Raw genomic sequence first — 21,518 nt, forward strand, 5'->3', positions numbered from 1 at the left:
TTTACGTTCTTTATTGCAGCAAATAAAATTCTCGCACAATTTATATGTTTAGCAAACACCAGTTGACTAACAAATTTCTTGAAAGAGAGTTTAGTGAATTGGAGTTGCTTCGTTCCTACGTTCTTCCTTCCAGCAAGTTAAGATTAACAATACCGATTATGTAAAAAATCCGTGCCCTTATATACCCAAACGTAGGCGCAACCGTTAACCAATCAGATCATTCTCTTGAAAAGCGTTAACCAATTAGAGTTGAAACGAACAATAGTCACCCCGTCGATGCTGCGAGCGATCTGATTGGTTAACAGCTGCTACTCACATTTGGTATATAAAGGGCAATTTTCTTTGCATAAACTTTAATATCAAACTTGACTTGCTAGAGGGAGGAACCTCAGCGCTTGCACTTACACTTAGTATATAAGGGCGGTTAATTTCTTCTATAGTTTTGCTTAGAACTACGGACCTAACCACTTCAAGTCATATCAGGTTGCCAATATTCTGGTGTAACAAGGAGGCATTGCTTTGGTAAGTTATAGACGCAAATGTTTTATTCTGTAGAAGGAAGCATAAAGTGATACACGAGAACGAGTGTAGTTTCATTTAAAAATTAGGTTAAGAATAATTATATCAGGATTGGGTTTGCTTGTCATGTTTCCTTCTTAATATACAGATAAAATATTGCACTTACATTTTCGCTTATAATAAATATTTTTATTATTAAATATAAAGTAGAGATTAAAAATGTACGTGTAATTTTTACGTCTTATGTAACGATAAATGTAATATGTGTTCGATGCATGAACAAAAAGACATTTTAGGAAGAATATTTGTCGTATTATTTCAATAGTTGAATTTTACCTTGAAAGAAATTTATTTCAATAAATTCCTTTTTATAACAATAATTCGAATATTTCAGTACACAATGTACTGCAATATTCGTAATTAACATTGTATAGATAATAAAATAAATATGTAGAGTGAAATATTATATATGTTATACGTGTATATACATATAAGACTATACGTAGATATATACATATAGGACAGTAGAAATTTTTCTGTGCAAATTATCTACGACAATGTATACTATAACAAAACAGGGCGCACTTTTCTTAGAGAAATACGCACGAGAATTTTCCTGGAACTCGTATTTCCGAGACGTGTCGTTTGTAGTGGATGTTCAATTAGCTGATTTGTTTACAGTTGAAGCAGATGGCGAAATATCAAGGCCACTAAATGAAACGTAGAAGCGTAGTTGGAAAACTACGTTCGAGCGCCTTCAGCCTCGTTCGAATGTCTTCGCGCTCGTTCGGTCGCTTCCGGGGCATGCGGAGAATGGCATCGCCAGTCAGTTCGTGTCGTCCTCTACTACTGGTAAAACGTGCTGTCTTCTGCTGTCGATAAAACTTTTTAAGACACGTTTCTGCTTTCGAGGTACGTTCACAAGCTTGCTTATCGACTACGTAGTATTCTTAATTACTATTTTATTACACTTTCTTCTATTATAAACTTTGTTTAATCATTGCATACTTGATTAATTATTCGTTGAACATTATCATTATAAATGTGAATTTATCTTTGAATTTTCTTTTTGCTTTTGCTTTTATTACGCGCTTCATTGTTCGTAGTTGCCCATAGACTTTGTTTGAACTTTGAAAATATGATTTGTGTACTTGTTTATTACGAAATGTTAACATAACTTATTTTACCTTTATATATTTATTCTAACTGTTTTGTTTCGTTCTGTTACAGATTTTCAATCAGTTACATCTTGCAAACGATGAATATAACGAGTAATGAATATCATAATCAATAGCACAACAAGAGCGAATGATGTCTTTTATGGAGAATGGGTAATGTTGCATTTATTACTGAGAGGTGTGATCCAAAGACCGTAAGAACATATCGTATAAATTTGTATTACCTTTTTATCGATTATTTGGTAACATTTGATATATAATTCATGATGAACATGATGTACGTAACAAGTAATGATTTATTTGTTTAATGATCATTTATAACATATAATATAGCTCATTAATTAGGAATATTGAATATGCTTTAAATTCTGATACCAAATAATCATAATAGAATTTTTATTGATCAATCATGAATTCTTAATGTGTTCACAAATAGTTTATAATATTTGGATATATTTTACAATATATTCAAATTTTATAATTTATTTTATATTTTTATTTTTTATTTTTATATTTTTGCATAGTTGAATAATCTAACAAGAAAGTAATATTCTATTGAACAAACGCTCGATCAAGAAAAGATGAAGAATAATACGAAAATAACTTGTGTGTTGTTTTTATTTACCCCTTGTTCCCCCACTAACAATGTTTTTCTTCCAGAATATTTTGGTGACCGCGCGCAATGCGGTCGGTAGAGTCAGTGTTTGTTGCGATAAATAGTTTCACTACTTTTTAAAGCACAGTTGCTCTAATTTTATTTACATTTTTTTTATAATATTCATACGCGATGGAGTAGAGTCAGTGTTTGTTTCGTAAAATGGCAATAGTATATTAGTCTTTTATTTATATGTTTTTTTATTCGTATTTTTTTTTTTTAATACGATTTTTTTTTAAATGATGCCTCCGTATTAGAGTCACATTGCTGCCTACCTAAAGGATCTAGCTGTGCTTCAAAAGCTAAAAATGTAAGTATCTTTTGTACATTATTTACAATTTCAAATTTGATAAACTTTTGATCTTTTTAATTATTAAATTAACATAATTGTGGTTAATTTATTGTAGGCAATCACAAAATTAGTCACAATGAAGTAAATTAATAATTAAAAATATTAACAGGAACTTTAAAAGACCAAATTATAATAATATGGTTTCTGTTTAAGATTTTCAGCTACTTCTACGATGGATGCATCTACCACTTCTACCCTGACGACAATGTTTATGATGTCCTCCTAGAGGTAAGTAACATTTCTTAACATTTATTCTTAACTAATTCATTGTGTGGTAACATGAATTTTAATTCATAATTTGACTTTCTTCAGGTATTTACCACATTTTCGATGACATCACTAAGGCAGCAGCAGCAACAGCAGCAGTTCCTCCAGACGTCAGCAGCATCTCCGATGACTTCTACCAAACATCATAAGCATCTCTGATGACTTCTTCTAGACATCAGCAGCAGCATCGATCTACGGTCGGTGAGTCGCATGCATTTTAAGTTCCTCTGGTCACTCAATCATGTCGTAGGACGAAAGGTCCAAATCGGCACGAGTGATTGGTTGTAATTACGTAGAATTTCCTTGATGAGCATAGTGACCATGGATATATAATTATATCCATGAGTAGTAACATTTATTTTGTGTGTGTTATTTATTAGATCAGGTTAGGTCTTCTTGCACTTCGCGTTTTTAAATGTCATAATATAATAGTAGAAATACTGATAATTATTAAATAATTAAATACGAGTATTATAATAATTATGATTCATCCATACATATTCAGTATATTTAGAAAGTTTAAAACGAAATAGTATATTAAACACTAATATGTATAAAAGTGAAATATTCTTATGAATATTAATAATTATATACATGTATGAATGTATATAGATACAATTTATTTTTATGAATAAATAAGGAAATATAATATATTGCAACTACTTTGTTGTAGCAGTGCATAGTGGTGAAGTCGGATACCCTCCGACTTCGTTTCTGCAATAATTATAATCATTGTGCAATAATGTTGGTGTGGATGTTGCAAATTGAATGTATAAAGCAAATCATATATATGATGAATATCATATATATGAATTATATTGTTAATGTATAGCATGGCTTTTGTTGTAATAGAAGTTGATTTCCTTGAGTGCCGAAACTATGTTATATTACATGTGCAAGAGGACATATTGTGTCGAGTAGATTTTGAAATCAAAGCATCGAGCTTGAACATTATTTTCATATTTTAGAATGATTGCTTTGATGACGAGATCGCTCAAAATTAGTACATTTCTTGTAGATTTAAATTCAATTCTCTAGTTATATTACATTGAATACTGATCGACGCAATGATAGAGACGCTTACCAATTCCTTCTATCATTGCAATGTACGGAATGTAAAATAATTGATTTTAAATTTAATGTTAGTTTCGAATTTAACTGTGATTTTAAATTTAATTGCAATTTAAAGTTTAACTATAACTTTAAATTTACTTTTAATTTAAAATTTAACTACAATCTGAAATATAACATTGGATTTAAATTTAATTATCCTTGTCAGTCAATAAATGAACTTTACGTTCATTGTCGAGTAGCGAAGTGTTCCCACTATAGCGTCCCAGTATTGGCCTCTACCCCGTTGCGTAAGGCCCTTGGTTATTCCAAAAGGCAGACGGGGTAGTCCGTCACCCCCACCGAGGGCATCGGTAGTGGTGGACTGCGTACTTAGATTACTGCACTGGGTTCACTGCCGGCTGATTGGGCGTATCCCAATCCCTGCCTCAAGGAGAGGTCGTGCCTGGGTGTCACCGTAGGCACCTGGTCACGTTAAACATTTCGCGGACGTGAAAATACGTCAACTGGTACTGGTGGCTGTAGTAGTAACCTCTTATTGGTTTGCTTTGCCTGTTTTTAAGATCACATGGGGGGAGGGTACGCTTCGAAGGAAGGGTTACATCCCAAAGAATGTCGTTCATTTCTTAAGGTGAAGAATCCTTCACTTTGTTCGCGTCGCGCCGCGCCTTTAACTCTGTTCTATACATTATAATGTTATAATGAATTGTCAAGCTTCTTTCTCATTTCTCGATCAGTATTTAATAATTGATAGTTAGTTACTCCACTGCACAGAGCATTTCTAGCTTCGTGTTCGGTTAGTTTGTTAATTGTCGCTATAGCGTCCCAGTACGGGCGCCCTGCCCCGTCCGTAAGGCCCTCGGCTATTCCGAAGGGCAGACGGGGCAGCCCGCCACCCTCACCAAGGGTATTGGTAGCTTCGAATCTCGCTTAGGGGTTCGCGGCGCGCTGATTGAGCGTATCTCAATTCCTGCCTCATGGGAGGCCGTGTTTGGAATGTTACTCGATGACATTCTGGTCACGTTAACCATTTTCGCGGACGCGAAAATGCGTCAACCACGCTGGTGGCTATAGCGGTTAAGTACGTTTGTTAAACTGATAAAACTCTGTGCAGCGTAATAACTATCAACGAATAACTTTTTCACAAAGCGCTAATCCGTATATTTAGATCAGGATTTTCAGGTTTAATCCCTTCCGTGTTCATTGCCAGGACCCCATTCACGTGCCCAGGTGCTATTTGGGTGGGGAAAAGGCGATGGGCACGATGATTGTATAATAATTAATGATGTGTGTTTTTTCGCGGCTGACGTGCTAGTGTATCGTGCATGACGTATCTTCCACGTTGTGTGTGTGTGTGGTTAGGCCGTGGAAGTGCGTCGTTTCCATAGAAACAGTTTACTATTGCCCACAAGTGGTACCAAATTTATTCTTAATTACAATAATGGTACCAATTCCAATAAGATCCTCTAATATAATTGCTAATGTAACTTCTGCGTTTTGCGTAAAATACAGATTTTTTCAATGTTTCAAATTTCACATTAGACTTTCAAATGTAGATAAAAACGCTTTACTGGCGTTGTACGCAATGATCGCTAGTTTCGTCAGTCGATTACAGCAGTGGTACGTACCCTTAGAGTGTGCAAGATGTATGCCAAACTCGGGTGTCGGAGGCGTCCCGGGGCGTTCTCTCTAGTGTAGGATTTTTGCGCCCGAGTGTTTGAATGAGAAATTTCCGGGGGTTGAACGCATGTGTTTGTGTGAATCGTTTGCTATTTTAAATATAGAGCTAGGTAGGTAGGTAGTTTACTTCTGGTATGTTTGTCTGCTAGTTTTAAGTAGGTAGGGCCGGGCAGGTTGACCACAGTCACCGATCGGGCAGGCGCGTTTCTCGCGTGGTTCAACCTGTTTCAGGAAATTAGATTTGAAAGATCGACGGTATAGCTGGCGCGAACGGGAGATGCCGTTCGCCACTGGCTTTACTCGATCGATTTTTCGAATCGACCCTCGGTCGCGGTCGCGATTTGCACGAAACGAACGTTTTCTGCTCGAGATTTAGCACGTTTGTACGGACAACGATTTCTTAAATCGTTGCTCGTCTTGCGTGTGTTTAGAACTTTCTCGTTTCATGTTTTGATTCATTTTTTGAGTCATTTGTTGGTTTGTGATTAGGGAATCTCGAGCTTAGATATAAGTTTCAGGGTCCTGGGCTTCATGCCCGAAGAAAGAAGAGGCTATATGCCGAAGAGGCCCGGAGAAGAGGGCAACTATTAATGACTATGCATTCAGAGGCAGGCAACCCTCTCGATGCAAAGTCATTCTTTGTTACCACTTTGTCACTGTGCTCATATTTGTGTAGTATTAGTAGTAGTATATTCTAGTCAGCAAAATGCTGGCTCATCAAACGCTGGGCAAATCGCGGTTTCAATTTTAGTGTTGCGTATTATTAATTACGGTTCGAATTAGAGTTGCGAATAAATCTAAATCGCGGTTTTATTAGCGTTACGTATTAATCCAGATCGCGAGTTTTATTAGAGTTGCGTATTAATTAATACATCGCGTTTTGAATTAGAGTTGCGTAAAAATGATAATCGTGGTTGCTCCTTTAGCGTTGCGAACCATGAGATCGCGATTGTTTGCTGAATATATAATTATTATTTGCTAACATTTGTTTCGCGAATAATTTTAAATTGTATTTGCTATTTTAATATATAAAAATAGTTTTTAATTAATTTTATAGTGTTGCGATTTATATATATCGCGAGTAATTGCGTCTTGTTGCTTCTTGTACAAATAATAGTTTTCAATTATTAAGTTTCTGATCCCATTTAGTGTTGCGATAGTTAATGGCGCGTTTCTCACGATAGTATTGCGATTAATGAAGTGCCCAAACCTTCCACTTATTCTGTGGAAACCGTACGTCGCATCAGGGTGCGATATTACATTTGTAAATTCTTCCACTTGCTCTGTGGAAGTGTGATCTTGTGTATAGAGTCACCACAGTAGCCTAAAGGCTACATCGCACCGTGGTGACATTGGACTGATGCAGATCACTCTTTAAAAATCTCTTTTATTAGTGCTGCGTACTTAAATGATGGGTGTATAAATTAGCGTTGCAAATTAAGAAAAGCGCCCTGAAGTGGCTGCTTGCGCATTGCTTTTTTCTGACACACCCCGCGAATTAGTGTTGCGCATTATAAAGGGTGCCACAATATGGCTGTTGTCGCGATTAATTTTGCTAATTTTTGTTTACATAAATATTGTAATATTTAACGCGATTAATCTTCAGATATTATCAGTTGATACATGTAATAAGGTGATATATGTGATAATTTAATACATTAGTGTGGCGAATTATGAAAAAGTGCCACAGTATGGCTGCTGTCGCGATTAATTTTGTCAATTTCTGTTGCAATAAATTATTAATGCAACTATGTTGAAAAATTTACCGCGATTAATTTTGAGGTATTCTTTGTTTGACGTTATAATAAATTCATGACACGGAAGAGGAAGAATACCTCATTCACGATATTGAATAACGATAGTGATGTTGATCGAGCGTTTGTCATGAAATATTACAGAGTAATATAATTATTTTCTACAAATAGATAAAACTCTCTGGTTTTTGCAACCTTTCATATAATGTTCGTGTATGGAATATTACAGAATAAAATAGTTATTTTCTATGAATATACACTTTCAGGATTTTGCAACTTTTCATGTAATATTGATTAGTGATTGATATTTAAACATTCCATTACGTGTTTTGTATATCAGAATGAATAAGCATTAGAAATCGCAAAGTATATTGGAATGCAATTTGCCTGCAAAATCGAAGTTACTGTAGCTTTCTAATACTATTAAAAGGTATTATTAAGTTGGTAATACTTCATATTTATAACGATTCTTTTGAAGCGAATCAAAGTGTAATTAATTTAACGAAAAATAATAAGATACATGATAGAATAGAATGTAAATTTTTAGTTTTGTTACACCAATGTACATTATAACCAAACACATTGGTTTTGTTACATGTTACATACATTATTTTTTTCATGTTATTTCCATAAAATTATGTTTCTGTATGTCCAATTTATGTATATTGTTTGTCCGTCAAATTTTTGTAAGGTATTACTAATCCATTACTAATCCATGGTATAAGTTTTTGTTGTAGCTTACAGTTCTACAGAAACGTCCATTTGATTAAAGTAATACATCAGGATGGAAATGATGCTATAAGGATGTAGGCATGATCATACATAGTACAGTAAAAAAGGGTGGACTACAAAAAGGATATACGATATATATATATATTATAAAATCATATTTATATTATTTCTATATAAATCTATTAATCTGTGTTATGGTTTCACATGTTCTACATTTCTATTCTAGATATTCCAGTGTTTCCAGTTTTATTTTAGGTGTTCCAGTGTTTCTAGTTTTATTTTAGGTGTTCCAGTGTTTCCAGTGCTGTTTTAGGTATTCCGGTGTTTCCAGTGCTTCCAGTGCTGTTTTAGGTATTCCGGTGTTTCCAGTGTTTTCAATTCTGTTGTCCCTTGTCATTACTCATATGTTGTCTTGCATCTTGTAAATTCGATCGTAAAATTTTCTATTATATTCTTCCTTTGTTGCTTCAGAGCTTCTTTTCTGTTGTTTGCTTTTGCAAACTTTTCAAGTTCATGAATACAAGGTACTTCATGTACTGTATTCTATTAGATCCTTGTGTGCGTAGGGTGAAACATTTTTAGACCTATGCATAGGTAAAAGTCACTTCTTTTAAGTTGACATATATTCCTAGTTATGTTGATTGGTTTGAAATTAAAACAGTTATTGACTAGGCAGGGTGTCTGTGTTCCCTTTCATTTCTAACAATTCTTTCTCGCGATAATTCTTTATGAAACTCCTTTCATTGTACATTTGCATAGGGATCAAACATCGAACTTGTTGCAAATGTACATTGAAAGGAGGTTTTATTTAATAATATTTTGTATAAAAGGAGGGTGGATGGGACGTGGTTAGGGTGGGTCTCCATTCGCAGCAACCTCCACGTGGTGAGACCCGGGAACCATATATTTGATATATAATTGTTAATTGCATCATATGGTAGTATGATATAATTAAAAATTATATAGCAAATAATTTGAGCAAATGGCTGCCATAGGTTTTAATCATGTTAAAAAGACTTGTTAGGGTATTCGTCGAATGGATCTAAGTTTTTTCGAAGACTACCGCTGAATAAAACTAGCTCTTGCGGTATAATACTAATTTTCGAACGAAAATCGTGCAATGCAATCTTATCAGTAGATATACCATCTATAATAATGTCTCCTTCAATATACGCCAGCCGACAAAGAGCTCTGATTAAAGAGGTCTTTCCTGCATCTACTCTCTCAACAACTCCCACCTTTTCCACTGGTTTGATCACAAAACTAATACCTTTCAAGGCATAAGGACTTTTAGATCCACGCTTTAATATGACATTTCCGAATTCTAGTAGATCCATTCTGGGCCATTCTGACGATGGCATTTTTTCCCTGTATACTATCGAGAAAAAGTTCTTCTTCCAGACGACTGTATTCTAAAACTCTTTCTATAGAGGTGATTTGATTTTACAATTTGGCAGTTTGTTTTATACCCTATTGCAAAACTATACTGATTGCAGAAATTTTTTTTACAAGACTAGATTACTTTACAAAGACTAGAAATCTGATTGATAATTAATGCTACGCTAATCTAAATGCATCTATTCATGAAATAGGCATAGCAGAAAATAAGAACTGCCAGTGCGGTAATCATACACAGAATTTGAATCACTATGATGCTGTTAAAAATTTAGTCAAACAAGTAGGACTCTGATCGGTCAGTTGCAAGGCTGTGGATAGGTCGGTACAAGATCGAATCGTTTCTGCATGCATCCAACATCACAGCTATTAAAATTATCACCAAATTCATAATAATCTCAAAATTTGACAAAAATTTCCTTCCTAAACAATTCGAGTTATTAAATCATACCTTATAAATGTTAAAAAATTATTCGCTGTCGATAGCGATGTGCGACTAGTTTCAGTACTTTTCATAAAGATGGCGTCGCAGGTAGGGAATTCAAATTGAACTGAAACACTTTTATAATTAATGAACATTGAATGTTCTTGCAATCATTTAATATATTATGAAAATAAGTGTAGTAATGTACGATCAACTCGCATGCAATTCCAACGGTGATTGAACAAAATTAATAAAAAGTCTGAGAACTTTTGTTAACTCATTTATTATGTTTGTACATTATTAGGAATTGAATAAAAGTTTCAGGTTTGCATAAATTTTGGTAAAAAAATAGAAGAATTAATTTTACATGGTAAATTCAGTGGCTGTTTCAAGGAAATATCTAACGAATGTAGATAGCGTCAGCTGGTTGTTCAGCCGTGTCCTCGTTCATGAGATAAGTTTCCTGGTTTCTGATCCATGAGTTAAAGGAAGATACCCTAGTGTATACGTCAGGCTTTCCAACACCGCATGGGATTCCGTAGGAAACGATACCGATCTGTACTCCATTGGCTACGAGAGGACCGCCAGAGTCACCCTGAAATTTGTGGAAAAATAAGGAATTATAAGCACAGCAATCGCAAAACTATTTCCGAATTTGATCTTAATTTGTAACTTCGAATTATTCTATTTAAATATCTACTCCAGTTACATGTGATATAATGTTAATTCATACTACGTCCAAATAACTTACGTTGCACGCTCCTTCTCCGTATTTGGTGAATGTGCAGATCTGGCTGTCGGTCACGTCTTTGTGAGTCTGTTTGCATTTTGCCTGGGTCTCAACTTGTAAGTTGATGTATTGCAAGTTGTTTGGTATGTTTCCACCAGCCTGAAAGTGTAATTTATGTTTAACACATCGTGAACAGTCATCGTTTCAAATTTTAATCGAGTTGCTCCAGTTATTAAAAAAATATTGGAAAATATGTTAAATCCTCTGAGCGCGTGTAAAGGGTACTATCAATGTCGATTGATCATCAGATTGAAATGTGTACATGGAAAATTCTTAATGAATCTCAAATGTCAAAGAATTGAAGTTTTAAAGTCTTAAATAGATATTAGATATCGTTTTACTCACTCTGGTTGTTCCCCATCCAGACAGAACGCAGGACGATCCCTCGTATTTGTTGTTACCGGAAGCCAATTTAATAGGTTGAACCAAGTTGTTGAATGCGATATTTCTGTCCACGCGAATCAATGCCACATCGTTAAGGATGAGTCTTGGGTTGTAGTTGCTATGAGCAACGATCCTGTCTACTCCGTAGCTAACTCCATTAGCGCTTACTTGATTCGTTCCAGCATGGACTTTGATGTTGCTCGTACTGCCGATTCTATAGGACAAACATTCATCGACTTAAATTTCCTCGCTTTTCAATTATCAAGTTGTATTATAAATTCTATTCCGAGAATATTAACCGATACGCGACTAATACTATTGAAAACGATTCGTTGCGATCAGAATTTAGTTTTGCGTTAGTTTTAAATTAATTGAGATACCCACCCTTGAACGCAGTGAGCTGCAGTCAGGATGTAACGTGAACTGATGATGGAACCACCGCAGAAATGGCTTCCACGGCTCCTCAGAGACACTTGGTAAGGGAACTTTCCCACTGGAGCATCTCTGCCGCCTACGATTTGACCTTCAGGCGCAGCTGTAAAGAATTTTATATTTTATGTGACATTATGGATCCAGTTGAATTTTGTTCTTTCGTTTAGTGTCTTCCTCAAAATGTCTTTGAATAATTTTTAAAAATGCTCGAGAATGTTTTCTTTTGCTTACTTTCTCGCTGATTCTTTTTAAACTATCACAGTTACAGTAATTTGTCTAATAAAATATTCAAAATTTGGATCAATTTCAAAAATTATTCCTTTAGAATAATTACTTAGAATTATATTACTATAATTGTTCTTACATACCAAATGCAGCGACTGCGAGGCCAAGTATCACAATAGCACCAAAGGCTTTCATGTTTGGATTGTTCATCAATACTATACTTGGTCGAATGGGTACTGTCGACCGGTTTATATACTGCTTAAAACGTGTATCGTGTCGATAAGATTCAACAAAATATTAGATTTTTATCAGAAACGTGAATCAATGTAGAAGAGAATTCTATTAGATATATGTGACAGTTCAGTAGTTCTGATTATAAAGACAAGATAAGTGTGCCTGTATCGTCGATTATCGGATATTTTTTTTCTTACAAAGGGGAAGTAATTAATTTCATGACGAACGCATATTTGATACCATTCGATTGATTCCTCGGTAATGTTATTGACGTCACGTGAAATTCTCGATTGATAATATTTTTTGATTAATCCAATTCTGATTAATTGCACTAGAGTATCTTGTAATTATAATTGTAATTGTATTAGAGAGAATATACAATTGTACAACATACGTACATATATGTCCAAATAATTAATAGAATGTTCCAAATAGGGATTGAAGAAAATCGTGGTTGGTATAATTAAATGATAAATTTGAACTTTTTATAGCTATCAATTTTATGCTACTTGGATCCTTAAATGGAAGGATTCAATGGTGGTATGCTCATACTGCATCGTATAATATAAATTGACATTTTAAGTATTTCTGTAACTTTATTATCCATGTTTTAGTACAAATTCTATTTTACAAAATTCATACATATATTCATTCTTTCACAGTATAATAAAATAAGAGAAAACACGAAAAAAAAGACTTAAAAGACGCTATATAATTTGAGAGATAAATTCAAAGCGTAATGTTATATATATTAGTCTCATCGTGGACATGTGAACCAAAATCATACTGTATCATTTAAAATATATTATTGAACGCGGAATCGTCTGGGAAATAATTTGAATTCTCCTGCAGGATCCAATACTATTGCTATATCGCCTAATTAGCAACATGCAACCGTGAAACGAAAGATAAATATAAAGACTTCATAGAAAATGGTTGAGAATTTCGTTGACTTTCACTAATAGGGATATTACAGATTTCATTAACTACAAAAAAAAAGCAATGAACAAGAGTCCTTGAAGTTTTAGAATTTTATATAACAACTTTTATGATAGGAAATTTGAAATTTCCTATCTTAGTGTAAATTATCATAGAGGATATATCTTAATCTATGGTGCAACTCTTAGAACGATAAACGATTAGTTATAGAGTTGGTATCGAATTCGTTGGACAGCGTTATATTTGCAACGATCATCAGTTCTTATCTTAGTTTAATTAATTAGAAACGTTATTAAGGAACATGTATATGTACTCTACTACATTAGTCTATCTTTCATTACTTTTTCATTAACTCGGCAAATTAAATTGCACGTACGATGAGAAACGAGAAGGAAAGTTTAATTAATACAAGTAAACTTTATTGCGTAACAATAGAAATATTGTTACAAAAATGGTACAAATAATATGGTTTCAGAAGCGCATAAATTTTTCATTTGTTCGAAGAAGGAATATAGATGGCGTCTGCTGGTGGTTCGGCAAGGTTCTCAGTCATAAGATAGTTTTGTTGTTCTTTGATCCAGGGTACGAAGGAGGACACTCTGGTATATACGTCAGGTTGTCCACGAGCGCACGGTGTTCCAAAGGAAACGATACCGATCTGTAGTCCATTGGCTACCAGAGGACCGCCAGAGTCACCCTGAAATTCGCAGAATAAGAATAATTTCAAATCTAATATTTCCCAATCAGTAACCTCGAACTTAAATGCAAAATGGCACAAGGAACAAATAAAAGAAATAAACAAACTCTCTACTTACATGACAAGCACCTTCTCCAACTTTGGTCAGTGTGCAGATGTGGGACTCTTTCACCCTCCATTGAGACTTCTTGCATTCTGCCTGAGACTCGACCACTAAGTCAATGTATTGCAGGTTGTTTGGCGAATTTCCTCCTAACTGAAATCGCAATTAAGGCCAATATTAAAAAATTTAAATTCCAAAGCATCGAATCATGCTTTTCTGTTTAATATACTCACTTTAGTCGTTCCCCATCCAGACAAAGTGCACGTAGATCCTTCGTAGGTGTTGCTACCGGAAGCCAATTTGATCGGTTGGACCAAGTTGTTGTACGCGATAGTTTTGTCTACGCGAATCAATGCCACATCGTTAAGTAGAGTCAGCGAGCTGAAGCCACGGTGGGCAATGACTTTCTCGGCTCCGTATTTTTCTCCATCTGTGTTCAGTTGAGTTGTTCCAGCGTGTACCGAAATTTCGCTCAAGTCGGACAGTCTGTCGAACAAATATTTCACACGGTTAATTTCTATTGTAGAAGTTTCTTTTCGAAGCTATTAACGAAGAAATGTACCCCTGAACGCAGTGAGCGGCGGTAAGGATGTAGCGCGAATTGATGATGGAACCACCACAGAAATGGCTTCCACGCCTCCTCAGAGACACTTGGTAAGGGAATTTTCCAACTGGGGCGTCTTTACCACCGACGATTTGGCTGTCAGGGTAGCCTGTGAAGATGTTTAATTAAATTTCATTTGTACACATTATCGCATGAATATTGAACTATGGAGGCTCAAAACAGAGTAGGAGATAATTGTAAAAACACTTGAAACTATTTTAGTCGACTCTAAAAAGTGATACGTATTTTTTATCGCTTCATCAAATTATTTTGAGTAACTCAGGGAGAGAATTTATTTTCATAATTATCGCTGCTTACCAAATGCGGTGACCGCGAGGCAGAGCACGAGTGTAACGTAGAGGGTGTTCATTTTGTCAAGAATTATAATTCTGTGACTGGCGAAGATTGTATTAATCGGTTTATATACTGGTCTAAGACGCGTATCTTACGCGATAAGGATAAACATAAGCGAGTGATTTTTATCATGAATGCGAAAAAGATTGACGTTTGAGATATATGAAAATTCAGTAGCTCTGTTCACAAAGATAAGATAATACCTGTATTGCGTCGATCATTCCGACTCGTTTTTTTCTTTTTAAAAGTGGAAACAATTAGTTTGATAAGGAGTACATAAGCATTTACCACGGTTCGATTGACTTTTCATTGATGAAAATTAAATATATATATTTATTGATCCATCGAAGTTTTTTGTTTTCACAGTATGCAATTATACAACATACAATTTGAAACTGTATCAAATTGTTATTAGAGCATTGAAAAATTAATTTTTTTATATTAATACTAAATCATTTTGATTGGTATTACTTGTGATTATCTCGTGTGTCGATTAATGAAACGAAGCTCTAATATTCGAAGGACCACTCTTCTTATGTAGAAAGGACAAAAACTAAGTTCCGAAATCCGTTATAACTATTTTATTTACGCTTTGAAAGCTTGAGTACTAAGTTCGTTCTAACAACCGTCTTAAAAATCCGAAACCATTACAGCTCTTAACTAAGTTGTTGTGGGGTTGGGACACGCGGATAGGACAAAAATCAAACTACGAATTAGTGGTGAGGGAAATAGCCAAATTACACTATTGGACAAATATATGAGAACTAAGTGGCTGCTTCTAAACTGAAGATCACTCTCAGATACCGAATTTATCCTTGAGTGACGCACGCAGAATATTTCATGGGTCTTTAACAACTGTAGTTGGCAATAACCTTAAGAGGCACTTAACACGTTCACGCCGGCGTGACCCACCGGTGGGTCACACTTGACTGTTCCGTGGGGCGGCGTGACCCACCGGTGGGTCACACTTGACTGCTCCGTGGGGCGGCGTGACCCACCGGTGGGTCACGCGTTTTCAGAAAATTAGTCGTTTCTTCAGACGAACCACTTTCCTCCAGATCCATTTTATCTATTATTTATAAGGGCAAAAATTCAATTATATTCTAACCGCCTCTGTAGAAGAAAAGATAATTTTACCTTCACAATAAGCGAGTTCAAATTCGCAACGATATTGCCCCGCCCCACGAAGCTTAACATGATAAGACAGTCCCGCCTCACGCGGAGAAACGTAGATTTTCGCCCCGGCGTGAACGTGTTAAACTCCGAAACGCACGTGACAACGAAAAGTATAAATCAATCGAAGAATCTGCTAGTAAAGTCTGCCAAATTCTAAGAACCGAAAACTACAAGTTGTCATGATCTCAAAAAATTATCGCTGCTTCGAACTAGATTACTAATTACTTAAACGTGGATAAGAGTTCCAAGTAACTAGCGCCAATGTGATGTGAATTATTATGAACATTATTATGAAAATTGAAATTTATTTATATCATATTATTATATAAATACGTAGACACTGCAGTAGATAGTGTAGACTTGTTTATGGTGCAAGAGCTTAATCGATAAATTATTAATTACCACACAATGTGCAATCATCTTTTAATCCATTCGATTCATGCCACCAGGAGATAGTCTGTTCATCAATTTCCACTTTTATTGTTCTGTATTTCGATACTTATAAATATATAAACAGTGTCGATATCTTATCAGTGTATTAGGTGAAGGTAACAGTTTATAGTTAACGCGAATAGATTTTATTACAAGAAGCACACTTGAGTTTGTAACAATTTTACTTTAAAAAAATTTAAATACACTCGAGTCGTATCGCTTTCGTTATACTTCGAATATGACATCTTACTTATACTATAAATAATTACGTAAAGAAATTATTACAGGTACGACAGAGCATTAAATATTTACAATAATTCATTTCCTTCCAGAGTCTTGACAGGCTTCCTTCTTTTTATATACATAGAAAATTAGAAACTGAACATTTCTCTATTTTTGCTTATTAAACATATTTTATAATTTATAACATAGCAGTCGATTGCTACGGCATTTTAATCATACTAATTAGTAGTAATTAATGTAGTATTTTCAACTGAGTTTATGCTATTGAAAGTAATCACGCGTTGTCACTAGATGGACGTAGTCTGAAAAACAAAAGGGGTATGAAATTGATTTTCTACTGTATGCACCACCTAGTTTCTTGTCTTTAATTTCAAGTAAATCATATATGCAAATATTTAAATTGTATCAAAAATATTTATTGCAAAACAATATGAGTTTCAATTTATAACAATTTCGTTAAAAAGTAAATATAAATATATTATGAGAGAGATAGATAGAGAGAGAAAGAGAGAGGGAGAGAGAGAGAGAGAGAGAGAGAGAGAGAGAGAGCCGAGATTCGTATCAGTTACAATGTTTGCCATTTGGGCTGGTAAAGTTGTTAATTTTTTTCAAACCTTTCATTACGAACGGTTTTGGGAATCAAAATTTTTACAACTATCTCGATATAATCTTAACAGTGGCGGCTCGTGTATGGGCACTGTAGAACTGCAGCACCCTCATTTTTTACTTGATATCATCGGTAGCATTTAATATAACGAGCCTTTTTTTCTTTAATTCCTTTTTTATACTTGTAGAATAAACCTTAAGTTTAATGTCAGTAGCCATTCTCCAGTTTATGAAAAGGATACGAGAATCTTTGTATGCAACTGTGCATCACCCCCACGAGCCACCATTTAGTCTTACAGTGATTATCGAATGTAATTTACCATGATAGTGTAATAGGTTCGTACGGTTGCGATCCAGGATTCGAAGGACGATACCCTGGTGAATACGTCAGGCTTTCCGACAGCACAAGGAGTACCGAAGCTAAAGATACCGATTTGTATGTTATCGATGACGAGGGGATCGCCAGCGTCTCCCTGAAACGCGAGGAGAAATACGTTATATCAAATTACCTACAATAGACAGTTACACACAAAATTGGATATTAATAGTATTTATATAAACCAGATATTTTATGAATATACATTATAAAAATTCTACACGTACGTAGCATCCACCTGCTCCAATGTTCGAGACTGTACAAATGTGAGAATCTTGCAGCATGTCGTAAGTTTTCTTGCATTCCGTATTGTTCTCGACACGCGTTTCCAAGTATATCAAGGCCTTTGATGGATCTTGTCCCATCTGAAAGTGAAATTCAGATCAACTTCATTATCAATAGTTCCAAACGATTTGAATAACTGCACAATTACGATCACTAGAATTCTCCGGATGCGAGTGTCGTTTTCTTAAAAGTACGAACTAATCGTCATCGATCGTAGAAATGGTAAAAGCCTCGCAGATTTAAATATCCAATTCCATGAGGCTCGCGATGGACTTACCCCGGTGACACCCCATCCGGAAAAGACGGCCCGTGATCCTTCGTAGGTGTCGTTGCTCGAAGCCAATTCGATAGGTTGGACGTTGTAGTCGAAAGTGATATCTCTGTCTACACGGACCAAAGCTATGTCATTAACCATGTTGTCTGGGTCAAAGTTGGGATGAATATTGATCGATTCCGTTCTGTAATCCGTATACCACCTGTCCAGTTGATACGATCCAGCGCGAACTGTGGTATCGTTCTGCACTTCCGGTCTATCAAATGGTAATGTTTCATTGTAATTCAGAGTTTTTGCTGGCCAATGACGAATTTAAAATATAAAAATTTCCACCAGTCGATCATAAAAGCGTTTAATCAGATGATAGTTTTGTAAAGAAGAAGAGCTGTTTCGACTGTCTGTTCTGTTGAATAATATAATCTTGCGATACGTACTGGGTAAAACAGCTAGCAGCAGTTAGAATGAACCGTTCATCGATGATCGATCCAGTGCAGAAATGATATCCTTGATAATTCAGTGATACATCGTAAGAAAACGTTAAAAAGCTACCTCCTAGATCACAGTAAAATTTATTCGTTCATCATTAAGATCATATCGTGATTTTTAGTCATAAATGTTGAGTCAAAGACTTTATAGTCTTTATGTAGATAGTAAAGTTCTTACAATCGAGCACTCGGTGATTAGATCCATCAAATAATTTAATTTATTGACACGCCAATTTGAACTATTTCTTTGAAAAATATGACTTACGCATGGACGTTTTCAGTTTGTTATTATTTTCTAAAAATGCAGACAGCACTTTCAGGCATAAAATATATTAAAACCAACAGAACGGTAGAAAATATATTTTTTCACTTTATAAAATTTAGTATTAATTTGTCAATCGCTACAGAGAAATGGATCTATGTTTATTGCAAACTGCAGAAACGAACAGTTCATACGCGATGACCTAAGACATTAAAAACGTAAAACTGTTTTCATTCTACAATTTAATTTCGCTCATAAGTAATTAGGTTACTAAGATAATCATAATTATCCTCAAAGTTATTTTTTCTGTTTTTTACAATGTGCATATATTATAATATTCTAATCAGTTCAAGTCACAAAGTGTCGATGTTCAGAGTCTCTAGGTTTTTCAACCAATTCTCTATTCATAATTCTTATTACTTACTTGCCGTGACTATGTAGCAGAGCAGAAGCGATGCGACCAGTGCGTTTGAGCTGGCAAGAATCATATTGATGCCTAATCGAAACTATATTAATCAATATAGTTGCGCGCTCTTTATATGCGCGCGAATGTTGATAGGAAAGTTTATCGGGTATATGAGTAAGCGGGATCACTGACCTTCGATACGGATGAATATTCAATAGCTTCAAACGTAAAGACAGAATAGTGTGTCAACGTGCATATTGACAATTATTAAATTCTTCTACTTTCAAAAAGAAGAAACGATTAATCTGATAACGAATGTGCACTCGATACTGTACGGGTGGTATCTGGTGCTCGATTGAATTCTAATCGGTAATACAATCTTTTAATTATTATCACTTGTGCGCGAGATGTGTGTACGTGTTGTCGAACGTTCAATTAAGTTATAAACGGGCACACGAGCGATGTGAACTGCAGAAATTTCATGGATGTTCCGTTGAGCAAAGGAAATCCTCCAGACAAGTTTCTTTTTAGTCTTTTTTCTTTACATATATACTCATTTAATCACACGAGCAACGTGATTATTACGTTAGATTATTTTATTTTCACATTTTGTTTATTAAACTCGTTTAATAAACAAAAATGTTTGTACCTACTGATAGGAAATATGAAAATTGATTCAAGAATAAATGATTTCTTTCGGTACGACGGAACAAATATTTATTTAGATTAAGGAGAAACATCGCAATTGTTGGGAATAAAAAATACTGTGTATCAAACGTTGAATTAAAAACGCCATTCTTCAGTTTTACTTTCCAAATTGCTAAAGATGCCTGACTTGCTCGCACGAAACGTGGCAGGCAAAAACTTTGTAATGAGCGGAACGAGCGGAGGGACGATGTTTGCAAATCATTAGTTCGGCTGGGAGGGATGAGGGTTGGTACGAGGGTTGAAGGCAGAAGATCTCCGCGATGTCTTACAGGTGGATGTATAGGCGCGTATCGTTACCAGGCATATTTAAGGTATCCACGTTTCACTAATTATAACAACATAGACACTTGGTATCGTAACACGATCGTTCGATGGACCCTCGTTAAACCGGTGTCTAGAAAAATTCGTAATCATCTGGAGACGTTAAATCGAGTTCACGAAGCGGCTTCGAAATAATTAAATAGTAGTTAAATCGAATTACAATCGAATAGGAATTAGTTTCAGATTTGTTAAGGTACATTTGATTATAAATTCTATGTCTTCTACGCGCAGTACGGATAGAAAAAACTATCCAATACATATGCGATTTAGTGTTTCGCAACTGTGATTACGGTGTAAGTAGAACAAGTCGCACGCGAATATGATCGGACAATCTGAGAAGCGAGATCATTTCCAAACAAGTTGAGGAAATGTACGCTCAGGCTGCGATCTTTTTCGGTCAAAATAAAATTAATAATACTTAATGAAATTTCTAATAAAGAATTGTTAGAACTTAAGTAAACGATAGAATATTGCTCAACAGACGTAATTGAATTTCGCCGAGGAAAAGTTAATCAGGAATTCCGTTCATTGTGTATTTTGCAAATGAATATATCCCAGCGTAGTGGCAATTCTTTCCGAGCATCCGAAGGGGATTCCGCGTCCCTAAGGATCAGAGAAGGTGATTGCGAATAACAAGAACCCTTCGTCCGCGCCACGAGTCTTGATCCTGTTAACGGGATCATCCGATCGCAGCTGATAGACCGAAACACCGTGAGATAAAACTAAACTCCCTTGGACCTTTCTCTGTGGCTGTTGCTTCGAGGTCACTGGATCAATTCGGAGGAAACCGTGTTTCCCCCCTTAAGGAGCGTTCCGTTTCAGACTTTTCTTGATCAAGTGTTTGAGCAACCCGTTCAAAGAGCTTAACAGCTGTACACTTAATTACGAATAGCTCGGATGTTTTTTGGGAACGTTTGGTATCGATCATTAGCTAAAAGTATATTTATTTCCAGTTATTTCGATTAAAAGAGATAATTGTCGTTAGATATAGAGTCATTCGAAGTGGATGTATCATTCCGTAGCATATATTCGTATACTTTAACGAAAATTAATTTATTTTTAATTTAGAAATAAAAAACGTGCACCGAGTAAATTCTCAGCGAGAACTATGACGGACAAATACTGGGGAATTCCTATTTTCTTCGTACGTCACGT

At 35.2% G+C, this 21,518-nt stretch overlaps 2 protein-coding genes across 2 annotated transcripts; both read right to left on the reverse strand.

Moving 5' to 3' along the window:
- Nucleotides 1-10,399: 10,399 nt before the first annotated feature.
- LOC143422649 (transmembrane protease serine 9-like) lies at nt 10,400-14,885 on the reverse strand. Its single transcript, XM_076893450.1, has 10 exons — nt 14,754-14,885; nt 14,394-14,544; nt 14,065-14,317; nt 13,847-13,984; nt 13,539-13,728; nt 12,002-12,094; nt 11,586-11,754; nt 11,163-11,415; nt 10,779-10,916; nt 10,400-10,622 (listed from the first exon to the last, which is right to left on the reverse strand). Exons 1-10 carry the CDS (start codon nt 14,803-14,805, stop codon nt 10,428-10,430), a joined length of 1,632 nt encoding a protein of 543 aa, XP_076749565.1. The 5' UTR covers nt 14,806-14,885; the 3' UTR covers nt 10,400-10,427.
- A 1,722-nt stretch (nt 14,886-16,607) lies between these two features.
- On the reverse strand, nt 16,608-19,486 carry LOC143423213 (chymotrypsin-1-like). The gene is made up of 6 exons (XM_076894373.1): nt 19,353-19,486; nt 18,616-18,730; nt 18,185-18,437; nt 17,850-17,987; nt 17,567-17,719; nt 16,608-16,942 (listed from the first exon to the last, which is right to left on the reverse strand). The coding sequence occupies exons 1-6, from the start codon at nt 19,414-19,416 to the stop codon at nt 16,928-16,930; spliced, it is 738 nt and encodes a 245-aa protein (XP_076750488.1). The 5' UTR covers nt 19,417-19,486; the 3' UTR covers nt 16,608-16,927.
- Nucleotides 19,487-21,518: the final 2,032 nt, after the last annotated feature.

Source organism: Xylocopa sonorina, chromosome 4 (genome assembly GCF_050948175.1).
Source record: "Xylocopa sonorina isolate GNS202 chromosome 4, iyXylSono1_principal, whole genome shotgun sequence".
Taxonomy (NCBI): Eukaryota; Metazoa; Arthropoda; class Insecta; order Hymenoptera; family Apidae; genus Xylocopa; species Xylocopa sonorina.

Excerpts from the sequence above, each read along its gene's own strand:
- LOC143422649 (XM_076893450.1), bottom strand. The coding sequence starts at position 14,805 with ATGAACACCCTCTACGTTACACTCGTGCTCTGCCTCGCGGTCACCGCA. Across the intron at positions 14,545-14,753 it reads CCTCGCGGTCACCGCATTTG|GCTACCCTGACAGCCAAATC; the intron begins GTAAGCAGCGAT and ends ACATCTTCACAG. Across the intron at positions 13,985-14,064 it reads CTGGATGGGGAACGACTAAA|TTAGGAGGAAATTCGCCAAA; the intron begins GTGAGTATATTA and ends TTGCGATTTCAG.
- LOC143423213 (XM_076894373.1), bottom strand. The coding sequence starts at position 19,416 with ATGATTCTTGCCAGCTCAAACGCACTGGTCGCATCGCTTCTGCTCTGC. Across the intron at positions 18,731-19,352 it reads CTGCTACATAGTCACGGCAA|GTAGCTTTTTAACGTTTTCT; the intron begins GTAAGTAATAAG and ends GTGATCTAGGAG. Across the intron at positions 17,988-18,184 it reads CCGGATGGGGTGTCACCGGG|ATGGGACAAGATCCATCAAA; the intron begins GTAAGTCCATCG and ends TTTCACTTTCAG.